At 36.9% G+C, this 14,340-nt stretch overlaps 2 protein-coding genes across 11 annotated transcripts in view; one reads left to right on the forward strand and one right to left on the reverse strand.

Annotated features, from left to right (window-relative positions):
- LOC142031462 (carnosine N-methyltransferase 2) overlaps window positions 1-14,340 on the forward strand; it is a 438,402-nt gene that overhangs the window by 334,641 nt on the left and 89,421 nt on the right. The window lies entirely within an intron of this gene.
- LOC142031464 (transcription factor 15-like) overlaps window positions 1-14,340 on the reverse strand; it is a 40,488-nt gene that overhangs the window by 20,268 nt on the left and 5,880 nt on the right. For 3 of the 9 annotated variants that reach the window (XR_012650523.1, XR_012650520.1, XR_012650522.1), the window contains exon 3: window positions 11,613-11,709. Coding sequence is in view for 2 of the 9 variants with exons in the window: in XM_075028951.1 (XP_074885052.1) it covers window positions 3,873-3,898; window positions 8,017-8,063; window positions 11,613-11,709 (170 nt within the window). In the remaining 7 variants the exon portion in view is untranslated. Of the gene's footprint in view, window positions 1-2,027; window positions 8,064-11,612; window positions 11,710-14,340 lie in introns of those variants that run through there. The other 6 variants (XM_075028951.1, XR_012650521.1, XM_075028949.1 and 3 more) reach the window with 6 other exon arrangements.

Here is a 14,340-nt window from a genome sequence, read left to right on the forward strand (position 1 = left end):
GATGCGTGAACTATTATGGCATAAAAAGACCAAGCAACCAACATGTTCTTTTCCTTGTCCACCACTTTGTCTCCTTGCTTTTCTTCCTACTAGAATTTGACTGTTGGAGTACCCTGTATAAAGTTTGTCACTTTATTCAGACTTTCAGGGTGAGGGTGAGTGCATATGAGTATCTATCCCTACTCTTGATTTGGGGTGAAGTCCAAAATTGGATGGCACCTGTTCTCTAGATCTGGATGGGCTGCAATCCAAGTTGATGGAAATGTCATGAACAGCTGATCCTGAAGCAAGGACTGTCAAAACACTCATGTTTATAACCTTAAGCCCATTTTTAGCACCAAACAAATAATAACATTCTGATATACAGAGTAACAGAAAACCTCCTGTTTTCTTTCTGTTGCATTGTCTTGAAACTTTGTTGCAAACCATATCAAATACTGCTGTTTTCAGATTCCAAATATGTGTTCTGGTACAGTCATAAAATCAAGCCTTGACTCTGAACCTGCCCTACACCTGAATCCATATCTGATGACTGCCTCTTGAGGCTATCTTTAACGAACAAAAATGGTATGAGGTGGGATATGAAAAAGATACAAGCTTGTTCTAAATTAACCTAAAGATACAAGCTTGTTCTAAATTAACCTCTAACTAAATATTCTGAAATAAGTTAAAACCAAAACCTTCTAAGGATACATACATATTTTATGAGTCTTCTGTATGGCAAGATTTTTGTAAGTCTTGCCATAAGGTACTGATCAGCCAGGTAGAGAAACATATAAGGTTTTAATGCTGTGCCCAGCCCTAAATAATTTCAACACAACTTTGTCCTGTATTAGAACCTGTGCTCTCTCATGCTAAATATTTCCTCAGTTTTTGTACATGGTCTCACGGAAAAGTATAGGAGATGCAGTGGTGGTGAAGATTTTATAAAAGAGTTGCTATCCTGTCTGATTTTTATAGGCGGTATCTTTGGATACTGGGTCGGTGGGCTATCTTTGGTAACAAAGCAAGTTCCTTCTAGCTTTTAATCAGGTTTTAAGCTGAGGGTTTGGCTAAATTTATGGGGCAGAGTATTTTATTGATAGAAGAGCTTGCCAGACCTCTTTGGCAATGCTCTCTTTTCACTTAAAGACCTTGGTGTAAATCTTTTTAATGGTTCAGCTACAAAAAATTTCAAAGAATCTTTCCCCACTTCTTACCATTGCACTATCATCTGTGTAAATCATCTTGCTTACTCATTCTCTTAGCTACTTTAGATTGTTAGTCTTAATGACAGGATTGCAGTAAAAGTGGGAAAAAAAGTATTTTAAACTGTCATTAGTCCATAAAACTTTGATCATTTATAGTAAGTGGGAATTCATCTTGGACTTTTAAGAGAAGGGTGAGGTCAGTCAGACAATCCCTACTCAGTTGTGTACCCATGTGATAAAGCACACCTCAAGGGAAAAACAGAAGGTGGAAATGCAAGTATTAAATGTTCTAAGACTTGGATACAGCTAGTCTTTAAGTTATAAAATATGATGCAGTAAGTACCGAGGGCTTTTTCCTTGAACCTTTCCTGTACTTTACTTTAGTGTTGCATATTTTAGAATAAGAGTTATTTTAGTGGCACAAAGTTTGATTGCAGCAAATCATTTCAGAATTATCATTCCCATTATTCAGCAGTTCCTGAAATATAAATGCCATGCTTATTGTAGTACTGAAAAAGGACTTTTCGCTGTATATTCTGTATTTGCATTCATTTTTAATAACTGTGACAACGTGTGGGAAAATCTTCCATGGTAAATGTGGGTCCAGTGCAGAAATCTTACAATATGATTAGCATCTTCCTAGTTAAATCTTTAAAAAAGCTTTTAGTGAGATGGAAAGTCTTCCTTGGGACCTTGTGCTATATTAATATGAACTTCAACCACAGCCTCTATGTTTGCCAAGATTCATTGGTATTGATAAACTGGAATGAATGACCAGACCTTAAATATTCCAAAAACAGGCTTTTGCTGTAATTTTGAAGATATATCGTTTGACAGATTAAGAGTCAGCCACTTGAATTGCCAATACTTTATGTATGAATTCTCTTCAAACTTTAAGATGAATTTTGGATTACCTGAAAACATAAGTACTGCTGAAGTGTGCAGGACTCATTCAAAACAATTAAATTAAAAAACTTTGCAGAGTTCAAAGCACTGCATAAGTATATAGGAACTTGTCTCTTAAAACAGACAGAGGTGTATTGTGATCATTAATGAATATAAGTTGGTTTATGCACATAAGTATTGGGCTAGTAGAATGTGCGTTTCCTGGTGGGTTGTTTTTTTTTTTTACACATGTATTTTATAGCACATCTGAAGATTAATTCCTGCCATTCTGTCAAGCATCATTATAGTTCACTCAGTGACTTCCCCCCGCTCTTTCCAAACTTACGCAAAACCCATTTAGACTCTATTTTTATTGTGCTTAGTTTCAATAGAAACAGGTAATTGTGGCAATAATTTGATGAAAATCTGATTATCCCTTTTAAATGAGTAGAATATAAAAAATACACTATTATGCCTGCTACATAGAATAGTCAGGCTGATCTTGGAATACTCTTGTGCTATGTGTAGTGGGTGTATTTATGAAGCGGTGCAGCTTGCTACTTTGTTGTTCTGAACTCATGCTTTTGTTTTGCTGTTCCTCTTACATAAAAATCAACAAGCTTTAACAGGAGTAACCATCTATGCAAATGGAACAAAATAGCATATGGACTACCTTTCTTAAACATGCATACATCTTTTGGGCAAATGCAGAAATGGTTTTGAGCAGAAACTGTACGTGGTGTGTACTATGCTGAAGAGGTGTGCCATGTTTTTTTTCCCTGGTAATTTATATAAACTCAGGTTGCATAAAAGAAAAGGTAAACCCTGGGTAAATATCTTGATTGAATTTCAACCTGGATTATGAATAATGATTTTGAAGTCTTAGAACTCAGCTTACAATATATGCATTTCAAAAGGGCTTGTTCTTGGCTTACTTTATTTAGCATCCTTGTGGATAGTTTTTTATTATTGATTTCTGTTGTTGTGTTTTCCTACAAGATTTACTAGATGTACTGGAGGTGTCCTTTGTACAATTTAATTTTCTTTTATTGGTTCCCTTAGGACATCATTATCCTTTGAATAAGCACAGAAAACTGTGTTCTCCTCCTGTTTGGATTTCTTCCATACTCTTTATTTCTATTTGAACAACAAGATTGGTCAGGGAATTCAGAATTAAGACTCCATTTCACATTCTCTTCCTTGCCTAACTGTGTTGCAACTAATATTGTCCTCAGGGTATTTAATAAAATGAGGCAGGAATGCATCCTGACAAAACAGTAGGGCCATGTGTAAGGGGCTGGAATGCACAAGATCACCAATTACGTGAAAACGTTCTTAAACTCAGAAGAGCTGATATGAAAAAGTTTACAGTCAGAATTACTCTATGAGGAGGAAGTGTATGTGAGAATTAGAATATGATATCCACAAAGTAGGAGAAAATTCTTTTGAAGTTTATTCTTCATGCAGATCTCTTCTTTTCTGCCCCTGTCTATCTTTCTATATAGTCTGGCTCCTACTTTCCATTTATTAAGAAAACCCCTTTAAAACAAAGTTATAATCCAGTTGTGCAAGCAATTTTGCTTCAGTTATGGCAAAGAGAACAAAAGAAAGTCTTCTCTCAGCTTGTTTATCCCAAAGGGATGGATGGTTTCTGCTATGGTTTCAGGAAAAAGAGATATTTAAATGGCACATTTTCTACTGACCCTAAGATTTCAAGGAATTAAAAAAAAAGAAAAAAATGAGAGCACAAAAATCTTTAAATTAAAAAGCTGAGCAAGAGAGTTTTTCATCCTCGCTTTATTTGTTCTCTAAAGCTTTGACTGCTGGAAAGAGAAAAAAAAATATCCAAACTTCAGCTGGAGTAGGAATGAAAGAGAAAAGTGTCAGGCCTTTCAAAAAAAACCCAAAAGCAAGCTGAAAGGCATCCTCTTAGTGCAGGATGTAAGGGATAAGTTCTGCCTTAATTGCAAGGATGCAAAATCCAGAAAACTGCAGAGCTGCTTGAAGTTGATGCATCACATAAAAGCAGAGTCAGACTGTGCTGTCGCAAAGGGTCTTTTCTTTGGTTTTCATTTTATTGTTTTTTAATGTAAACCAGATTTACTTAGATTTAATTGTATGCTGCTAGTCCTGGTTTAAGCCATGAACTCTTCACTGTACTAGAAGCACCACAGAAAGATTTAAGTGAGAAGCACTTTTAGTGAAACTATTCCTGTTCCTCTGCTTTGGTCTCATGTCAAACCCTTAATGTTTATTGCTTTATTATGCATTTGTGTTTGAATGAGCAGCTTAGTGAGGCTCCATCTGCTCAGTTCTGGTAGAGTCCAGGAGGATGTGAAGGATTCGGTTACAGTGTTTGAAGAGTAGTAGATAACTCCAGTACCGTGGCCAATGCTCCCTTCCCTCACTTCATAGCTCTGCAGATTAACTGGCATTAATGCAAGCATTCACAGCTGCACATGGAATATTACAGAAAACATGATGGCTCCGTGTTTGCCTTGCATATGCTCATTTGCCTACAAATAGGTGTAGAGTCTTGTTCTGGTTTTCTTTTTTTTACTTCTCTATTTTCTCTCTTGAGAAAGTGTACAGGCATGGCAAAAGCTATTTTGGTCAGTGTACGGGACCATTATTTTTGTTTCCATTTATTTGCATTAAATAAAATCCTACAAAGTGTGCTCTAAAGACTTAACATACTATTGCAGTCAGACTAATGAATCTGTAGTTCCCAAGTTATTCTATCCAACCTTTTAAAACATACACAGTGTATTTTCTCTTTTTAAGCCTGAATTTCTTAGATTTATTGGACAAATCATGCTATCAGACTTTCTTTGTTAATGGTAACTATTGGGCATATTCAATTTGAGAATATCAAGCTTTACTTTTACTTCAGATTCAGTAACATCCGTTCCTCAACCTCATTGCAGTTAGCTGTCTCATGTCTACGGAAAGCTTGAGAGTAGTCATCTCGGTGAGTATTCACAGAGACTAACATGGGTGTCTCAGTCTAGAAGCCTAAGCTGGGAACATAGCTGTCCTATATAATTTAGAGGCAGGAACTAACAGACAATCTAAATATAATTTTTAGAATTTTTAGTCACAGGTATATTAGATTTAATTTATGCCTGACCACAGTTTATTGCATCCCTGATGCTTATTTCCCTGTTCCCTTACATATTGCTGAAGAACACTTCTGTTCTAAATTTTGCTGCAGATTCTCATTCTGTGTGGTTTTTGATAGCTTTCACCTTTTTCTCTTGGAGCTTGAGATCACATTTGATCCTGAAAAGGAAGAAGCTTTCTTTGCTGAATGGTCATTTTCTGTTTTTATTCCCTGTAGCCTCTGCATATTTATAACACCATTCTGGGGTCATTTTAGCTCAGTGTGAAACTCTTTTTTACCAGCTTTTAATCTTTACTTGAAACACAAGTGCCAAGTATATTTTTAATTTAAGAACCTTCTAAACCTAGAAGATGTTTTTGGCCCAGTAATAGCTAGTATTTTCAAAAGGTTAAGCTGCATGGAAAATGTGACAAGATGTACTTATAAAATTAGTGATGAATCCAGCCTGTATAAATTCATTTTTTTGATGTGCATCATGCAATTTTAAATCAGTCTTCTATGTTGCCAACTATGACTGGCAGAGATGACAGGCAGCTGCTGAGTCCAGATCTTGTTTGTGATTCTGCAACCTTTACAGAAATGTCATGGCTGGGTATGGTGTTTGGTTATATTAACACTGATGTTAAATTTCAAAGAACCCTTCTTCCACTGAAAGGAGTCGTGAAGAATATCTCAAAATAAAGTTGGTTCTACCACTTTGGACCAGACCCAGGCAAAACTGGTGCTGTGATATCTGCCTGAGTCTTCAGCCAGCCTGAAACATTTACTCAGTGTTGTGACCTGCATTACACAAACCCTGCAGTATCGGGGTGTCTTGGTTGCCACCAACCAATGATCCTCTACGTGCTACTCTTCTTCTGTCAGTTTAATTCAGTTCTTCCTCGGTAAGGAAGAACAGAGTCCTCTTTCTTCCCTCTGTGCTCCTGAAGGAGAGAGCCATCAGGTTGGCCATTAGCCAGGAATCATTGCCCTTGTACAGTTGGTCTGTAGGCTTGGTCATAAGGCGTTGGAGGTATGCGAGTGCTGGCTTTAAGGGAGAAATAAGAATTCAAGCAACAGTTACCTGATTTCATCCTGTGGCTGACTTGGCTTTGTCTGATAACATAAGGAGAGCCAGCAAAGTGTAGTTCTGCAGCATGCTGGGACACAATCTAATTTTGGATGGATTCTGTGTACTGCTGCAGGGAGCTACTGAATTATTGTGCTATAGCTAGTTACATTATTTTGCTTGAGGATGTGCTCAGATTCTGTTTAAACAATAATTACATTTCATTTGTAGGGGATGACTGAATGTGTGGAAAGACAGTTAAAATAATCAAGGACACGATTACTCACAAAATCAATAGAAATTCTAATAATCTACCACTTCATTTCTTTCATAAATCTGCTGGGTTGTTCATATTTCATATTTTTCTCATGTACAGATCAATTCAATTTTAGGTAATTAAATACACTTTTTAACTTATTGGCCTTCGAAGGCTACTGTACATCACCAATTTATATGAACTACACTTGTACAGTCTATTTTTAACTTTCCATACTTGAACAAAGTGGTTGGCTATTGACCTTTGCAGGGTCACACCTGTGTATATTACTGAGTAACAGCCAATTTGTTGTTCTCATCTGTTATGTGCTCTCTACACATTTGGTCGGACCTACAACCCAAACAATTTAAGTTAATTTTATTTAAAGATACAGAATTATTCTTGCTGAAAGATTAGGGAGGTTTGTGTTAAGAAATCAGAAATTTTTGCTATGACTCACAAGTGCTTGACAATCTTTAGAGGAAGTATCACTAGTTTAATCTTTTGGGGCTTTCTTAACACTAACTTTATTTCAGAATTGTAACACCTCCATATATATGAAAATCTAAACCAGAGAAGCTCTTAATTTAAAAATATTAAACCTCCATAGTTTCACTGCAGTAGAACAGATTAAAATTTATCTTTATCTTTATGCATGTGCTAATGGCACCTAATTACCACATACCTGCTGATATTGTCTTCATTCACTGAAAGTGAATGTCTAAATGGATTATATAATATATAAATAATTTCAGGTCATCTACTCATCTATGAATTAATTTCTTTCTGCAGGTCTACTTGCCAGATGGAAACAGGCACAAAAATAAAAGTATATAATGTGATTTCTGCATTTTAATTATATATCCAATTATAGAATGCAGACTTACACAAAGATGAACATATACAAATATATGTACATTTTTTTTAATGAGTTATTAAGCACCAACTTATTTCATGAAATGTTGGGGTATGAAGATGAGCAGAATGCATAGTCCAACTAAGGCAATAGACTGTAGCACTGCTGTTACTGTCAGTCACAAGTTTAAAATACTCCTGATCACAAGCCTTTCTGTCAGCAATCTTGAATTAAATTCCACAAAGTTCCTAATTAACACATGTACCGTAACCTCATGAATTTGGAGGTTTGTTACTGTACAAGGGACTTGCTAAATCTTAAGTATTAACTTCAGTTAGAGATTAATACCTAAAGTAATAGCTGGAAGTTAGTGTCCACATTATTATTATTCACATTATATTGCATGTATTAAAACTATTTATTTTGTCAGTATAAAAACCAAAACAAACAAAACAAGCCCCAACAAAACTGAGTACTTTTTTTTTTTTTTTGCTAGATTGCTAACAATTATCCAAGAGCCATTTGCAGAGGGCTCAGGCACCTCAGAATATTGAACGCTTCAATTTCCTCTGTGTTACTACATCACAGTGCTCAAGGCCACTTCAGTGCTTATTTGTCATGCTTGTAAGCACCTGAAATCTGATTTTTCTTACTCACCATGCAGCATATGTGAACACCAATACAGAAAGATCCATGATGGGATTCTAAAGTTTAGTGAACACAACACTTAATCAGTACCATGAAATTTGTTTTAGCTATACTTTCATGCACAATCAGAACAAGAGGTACTATTTTAATTTTCCAAGGTGACACGGAGTTATTAGAAACTGAAACCTGTCCTTAAATGTTGAGGCAAACTGAGCTGTAGGCTTCATTTTTGCCTGAAATGGGAACATAATGGAGTACCAGTTCCGAAAAAAATGGGGACTTGGACATTATCTGATATAATATTCCAATTCTGCTTAGCAAATTGACTTGTCAGGGATTCACAAGAAAGCTCAAACCATGTACCATATGTGATCAAGTAGCCCCACAGAAGGGTTTTTTGTTATTTTTCCCCCAGCTGGCACTGAGCTCTCCCTTTTTCTTCTAGGCCTGTATGTTGCTCGGCTGCTCTGCTGACATTTGATTGTAGGACAGCAGTTATGCATTTGGGGACCCTCTCAGTGGAGATTGCAGAATATGCTGGTTTGAGCTAAGTTACTGAAATGTGTATTTCAATTCTATGTCTTTGGACTCTAAAAAGAAACAAACAAACTCAGCAGAGCATCTTGTTTCCCGACTCCTCTCTGTGACCTGGCTGCATGGCTTGTCCTGTTCATCAGGGATGGACTATACCTCTTTCAGTATCTTTAATGGAAGTAAGCTGCTAGCAACCACGTAGAGGTCATACATTCTGTTCATCACTCCTCAGCTGATGTTCACCCCTATAAATTATTCTGCATTAGTTTGATCATTTTCTCAATTTGGAATACACAAAGATGGTCTTGTCTTCCTGCTCATTTCAACACTTGTCAATTTTAGCACTGTTCAGGTAATGGCTGGTCTAGAAGTACATACACAGAAGCATGTTAGGATGTATGTAGATGTTAAATGTTTGTATGCATTGTCATTTTTAATCAGTATCTGCATACTGGCAATTTTTTTTCCATAAAACCTTAATTTCATTTTCAAAGACCCAAGTCTTGTTGAAATTCAAATGAATTTGGATATTGACAGGTAAGTTCTGGCAATTCCTGACTGTACAGTTTTAGAAGCTGTTGCCCCAACTGTATGTCTTTTTCTGTGGCAGAATGAGTGGCTAGCAGAGTTGGCAAAAGTAACCAGATCTTTAACCACCACAACTAACAGTATAATGTGTCCTTTGAAACTGCTATTGATCTAGTTTAAGCAATTTTATCAGTCCAGGAACAGTGGTACCTCCAAGATTTAATCTGTTTCTGCTGGTATAGACACTAACTTTCAGCAGATGGAGGTGGTGGGCAACAAATTCCAAATCACTGGTGCAGGACTTGCCCAACCTTGTCTTTTAACAGCCTTCACTTTCTGCATTACTTAAGAGTCTTAAGCTTTCTTTTTTCTTTTTTTTTTTTTTCTTTTTTTATTTTTGGCATCTGTTAAACTACTTATGAAAGAGAACCAGATCTGGAGGGTAATGGAGTGAAATTATTAGCCTTTTAGAGTGAGATGATAATTAAGCCAACATGAGAAGATCACTAACTATAAATAATGCCAGTGAAAAGAAGTTTGCTAATTCTTATTTACATTATGGCTACTTTTGGACCCCTTTATTCTCTTTGAGGCCATAAGATCTTTAAAGTCCTTAACGGAAATGAGAATGGGCCTTTTAAATAGTTTTAATTAAAGTTTAATGAGCTTAATTAAAACATTTCAAGAGCAGTGGTGTTTTTCTAACAGTAGTGATTTGTTAAGTCACTTTTCCTATGTATTTCCCATCCTGGGGAAAGCTGGGCCACGTGAGTATAGGCGAACACACCAAGATGGCAGTGAGAAATAGTTTCTGCATAGAAGAGGATCTGCTCATTTGTAATGTTAGTGACAGCTGAAATATGCCAATCAATGGATTGTCTCATGTAATGAAGTACACTGCAATGTTACGGCATTTGCTGGAATGTAAAGGCACACCATAACATGCATTTTATTTCTGCTTCATCTCATTACAGATGCTAAAATAAGCAGTAACATGTTTTATGTAGCAGAAAAGTAGTCTTTGATTTTTATCCTGACTCTAGCTGGATTCAGCTGTATTTTGTGCAGTGCGGGAGTGTTGTGGATTGCTTTTATTGGCTGTTTCTCTTTGGGTCTGCCTTGCTGGCCACTGCTGGTGCTTCAGTGGTCCTGACCTACACTTGGCTAGTCCAGGGTTGGTGCTTTGCACCTAGCTGGTATAGATACTGAACATTCCAGAGACTGCCTCTTACATCAGCCAGAAACTCTCACTTATGCTGTTATCTTTCACAGCACCTGTTATTAAAGCCTGTCTTTTCCACTCAGATTTTCTTTGAGCAGTGTGGCAAATAAAAATCGGTTGCAGTGGTAATGAAACAGCACACAGTAGGACCTTACTACCCTGCAGCCTGTCTCCTTTTTCCCACGTATATATCTTGAATCAGTTTGTTATACCTCTTATCATGATGCTAAAATTTCTGTCATGCATTTCTGATATGCTAATTACTGTGTATGCATGTATTTAGCATATACTCAGGCTCCAATCACTAGCAGCATCACATGTTCTTTAAATGTAACCCTTGAAAATTTCAGGGTCTCATAACTTCCTTTTATACTCCTGCAGTTGTCTTTGGTAGACCTTTATTAGTTAATAAGATACAGATATCCTGTGTCACTGTTACCTAGTTTGGCATTCACAATCTCAAGTCACTCTCCATTGTTTCATTTGCGCTGACACAGTAGTTAAGACTATGTATTTCTCTACACATAGTATTCTTTTAAGTTACAATTTTAAACAGATTTTCTACCCAGCCAGACATTTCAGGTAGAACTCGGGGAAGTTCTAATAATCATAGAAAATAGTGCCAAAAGGGATCTTGATGAAATATGCATCCTGTGTGAGGTTTACTTTTCTGGCAAAGGCTTGTCATGTTTGTGATATGCGACACCTCAAAAATCATTTTCTGCCTGTCATTCTCCATCATTTGCTTGTACAGTGGATTATTCTTATCCATGTGTAGTACTACATATATTTCTATATTGAAATGCATCTTTTTAAGAACATTTCTCCTTTTATTTTTCTTTCTGAGTTAATCTCTAATTCTAATCCTACCCTCCAAAGCTATCACCTCTAAATTTAAATCTTAACCCATCACCCAAACAAGTCATTAAAACCTTCTTACTAATTCAGGCCCAGAATAGATCTGAGAGGTCCTTCTGATAGAAATAGACCCCTGCCTCTGACTGTTTCAATTTTTGGAAATCCCTTTTAAGGCATGATCAGTTCCTTCTTTCTCCAGGAATCTTTTTTTGCTGTCCTATTGATCTGCACACCTGGATGGCCCTCATTTTCATCTGGAATAATAGATCCTGGCACTGCCCAGAAGTACAGATTTTTCCCGTGAAGTCCTTGCATTTTTCAGGTTTTTCTTACTATTCTGTTCTACAGTCTTCCTTTCCAGGGAACAATAAGCTCATAATTTCATAGAATCATAGGAAAAACTAGATTGAAAAGGACCTCTTGAGTTTTTCAATACATCTTCCATTTTCAAATGGGGCCTTACCCTGTCAAGTTCTGAAATTCTCCAAGGAGGAGACTTCCACAGCCTCCCTGGAACCTGTTCCAGTGCTTAACCATGCTTGTGGCAAGGAGCATTTTTCCTGAAGGAAAAAAAAAAAAAAAAAGTTATTGCAACTTGTGATCATTGCCGCTTGTCCTTTCATTGTATGCCGCTTATAAAAGTCTGGCTCTGCCTTCCCATTTAACTGTTGCAAGACTGCTGTTAGATTTCCACCTAGCTTGCTTTCTCATCTCCATTTTAACCACCCCTCTTCCCGTAGCCTGTCCTAGGTGTCATGTGTCCCAGCCCTCTTACTATTTTAGCGTCTCTCTGCAGTGATTATTGTTGCTAGTCACATTTTACCTTTGATTCTAATCTAAAGGATTAATTTGATTGAGAATATAAAGTGAGATGATCCTCCCACCCCTTATTTCTTACTGTTTGGTAAAGATGTTATCCTTCTCTCATCCTGCATTTTTTCTCCTGATATAGGGTTGGTATTTCAGATAACAATGAGCTCTGAGAGTTTCTGTTTTCTCTACTTATTTGTTTGGAGACTTCATTACATTTTGCTGCTTTTCATACCAAAGATGTTACTTCCCGAGGAAAACTTAGCTTCAAGACACCCTTTCAGGATAGGGCACAGCTGTCTGATTGTATCTGGGCCTGACAGATGCCCACCCTTTCTGCCAAGCTCAACACTCTTCTTGAAAGAATTACTTTTTTCTGTAATCTTTGGATTTAAAAATGATCTGCATACATATGCTTGGAAAGTAGAGTTTATTTTAATAATGTGAAGAAAAGACAATCAGATGTTACAGAGAGATGCCGTAACAAGTAGAATTACTTTTATCACTTACTTATTTCATCGCCCATTTCAGTGTAATTGTCTTATTTATATTGGCTTCTCCTTTGGAAGAACCCATAGCAATTTCCAAATGTTTAATTAAAACCTCACAATGCTACTGTGATGTGAATGTAGTAAATGAATGAGAGAAGATAAGGCCTTTCTAAAGCAACTGGTATCTTAAGCGTTTTGTTACATGAACATTTTATCTAGCGCCAAAACAGGGGATACTTTCTTCGGTGCATCATAGTTCATTTGTTTCAGGATGTCAAATCCTTTCAAGACCTAGATTTCTTTGTTTGTTTGTTTGTTGTGTTATTGTTGTTGTTTTTTTAACATAAACTATTTGCCTCATCTGGCTTGAGAGAGGGTCCACAAAAAGCTCCAGTGACCCAATGACACAACTGAGGGGTCAGGACAGAGAAGCTGGAGGAAGGACTGCCCTAAATTGGGCTTCTGCTGGGGAAAATGCATGCATGCATCCATCCTGATTTTCAGTTAGGCATAATTTAGGTACCTAATCGTAGCACAGCAATTCAGGAGGACCTTTCCTAGTTGCCAAAATTATGATAAATATCTAAATATTCATTAAAACAACAACAAAAACCCCTTTAGTTGCCCAGCTCATGCCCAGTTGCACCATAGTTCTTGCAGATCTGAGATACCTACTTCTCACCAGAGGCTGCATGGGAGTCGCAAAATAAGACACCAAATACGCCTCATAGGCATTCCTGCCAGGAGAATGAGGGAAGGTTACAATGACTAGGGCATTGGACCTGTACTTGAACTGGGATTTCTCTTGGCACCACAGAGAATATGCTCCTTGGTGGGCTACTGGTTATTGCTCTTTATCAATGCCCTCTCTTTCTTCTTCCTCTCCTGGGGAAGCCTGTATTCATTACTGTACAACTTCAAAAGTGGGATGAATCTTCAAGGTTTCTGAAACTCTGTATTACGTTGTAATAGCTAGAGGATTTAATGTGAAATAAGACACTGGGCTGCCTGGCTATGTATGTACATCCAAATTTTGAAAAAGTTTTTGAAGAAATATGTTCAGAGCAGCCAGTTCAGTCCTTCTCCCTATTAAGTAATGGTTTTCTTCCTTAGCTTTCACAAAACTCTATGGTATTTTTTATCCTAGTAATAATTTTCTCTTCCTCCCCCACAATCCCCATGTTGATTCTTTAGAAACACTTTTCTTCAAGCTTCAAAGGATTCCTGGTATAATATATCCCCCAGATCTTTTGCCTTGGCAGCATGCTGTCCATTTTACCTAATTTTATATAAACTCTTTCTCTTAGCCTTGTATTAGCCACTAGCTCTTACTATCAATCAAGATGTTACTACTCTCTTTTGAAACGCGGTATTTAGACAGCCGTTTTAGGTTTTATATTTTTTTGTGAGATTCTCTCAACATAATGTCTAGTGTCTCACAGTGCAACAGGCCAAAACACAGAAAACAGCTTTTTTTGTGGAAGTTGAAAGTGTATTTTGAAAGAATCTAGTAACCAATGGCATCAAAGAGTTTTGTGTCTCAGATTTGCAGTGGACTCTTAATTTATGGTTAACTTCTTATGGCTTCTGTGAAATGGCTCATACAGTCTCATGTGGAGTTTATGTAAGGGGGGAGTATGTGACAATGTAAGATTAAGTACAATGATTAAAGATTTATTATTTACTATTTGCCTCTCAGGAAGGGCCACAGAATTTTGTGGCAGTGTTAGTGGGAATCATTTTGATGACTAGAAGGTTTTTCCAAAGGGTGAATTTGGCAGAGTTTTAATGTAGTCACTTGACTGAGAAGCTTTTCTTCTTGCAGTGATGTCCTATTTGCTACCTTAGGTACCATGAATCCTTCTGGTCATAAACAAGTAACACCCAAAG

The sequence above is a fragment of the Buteo buteo genome, chromosome 5 (assembly GCF_964188355.1).
Source record: "Buteo buteo chromosome 5, bButBut1.hap1.1, whole genome shotgun sequence".
In the NCBI taxonomy this organism is placed as follows: domain Eukaryota; kingdom Metazoa; phylum Chordata; class Aves; order Accipitriformes; family Accipitridae; genus Buteo; species Buteo buteo.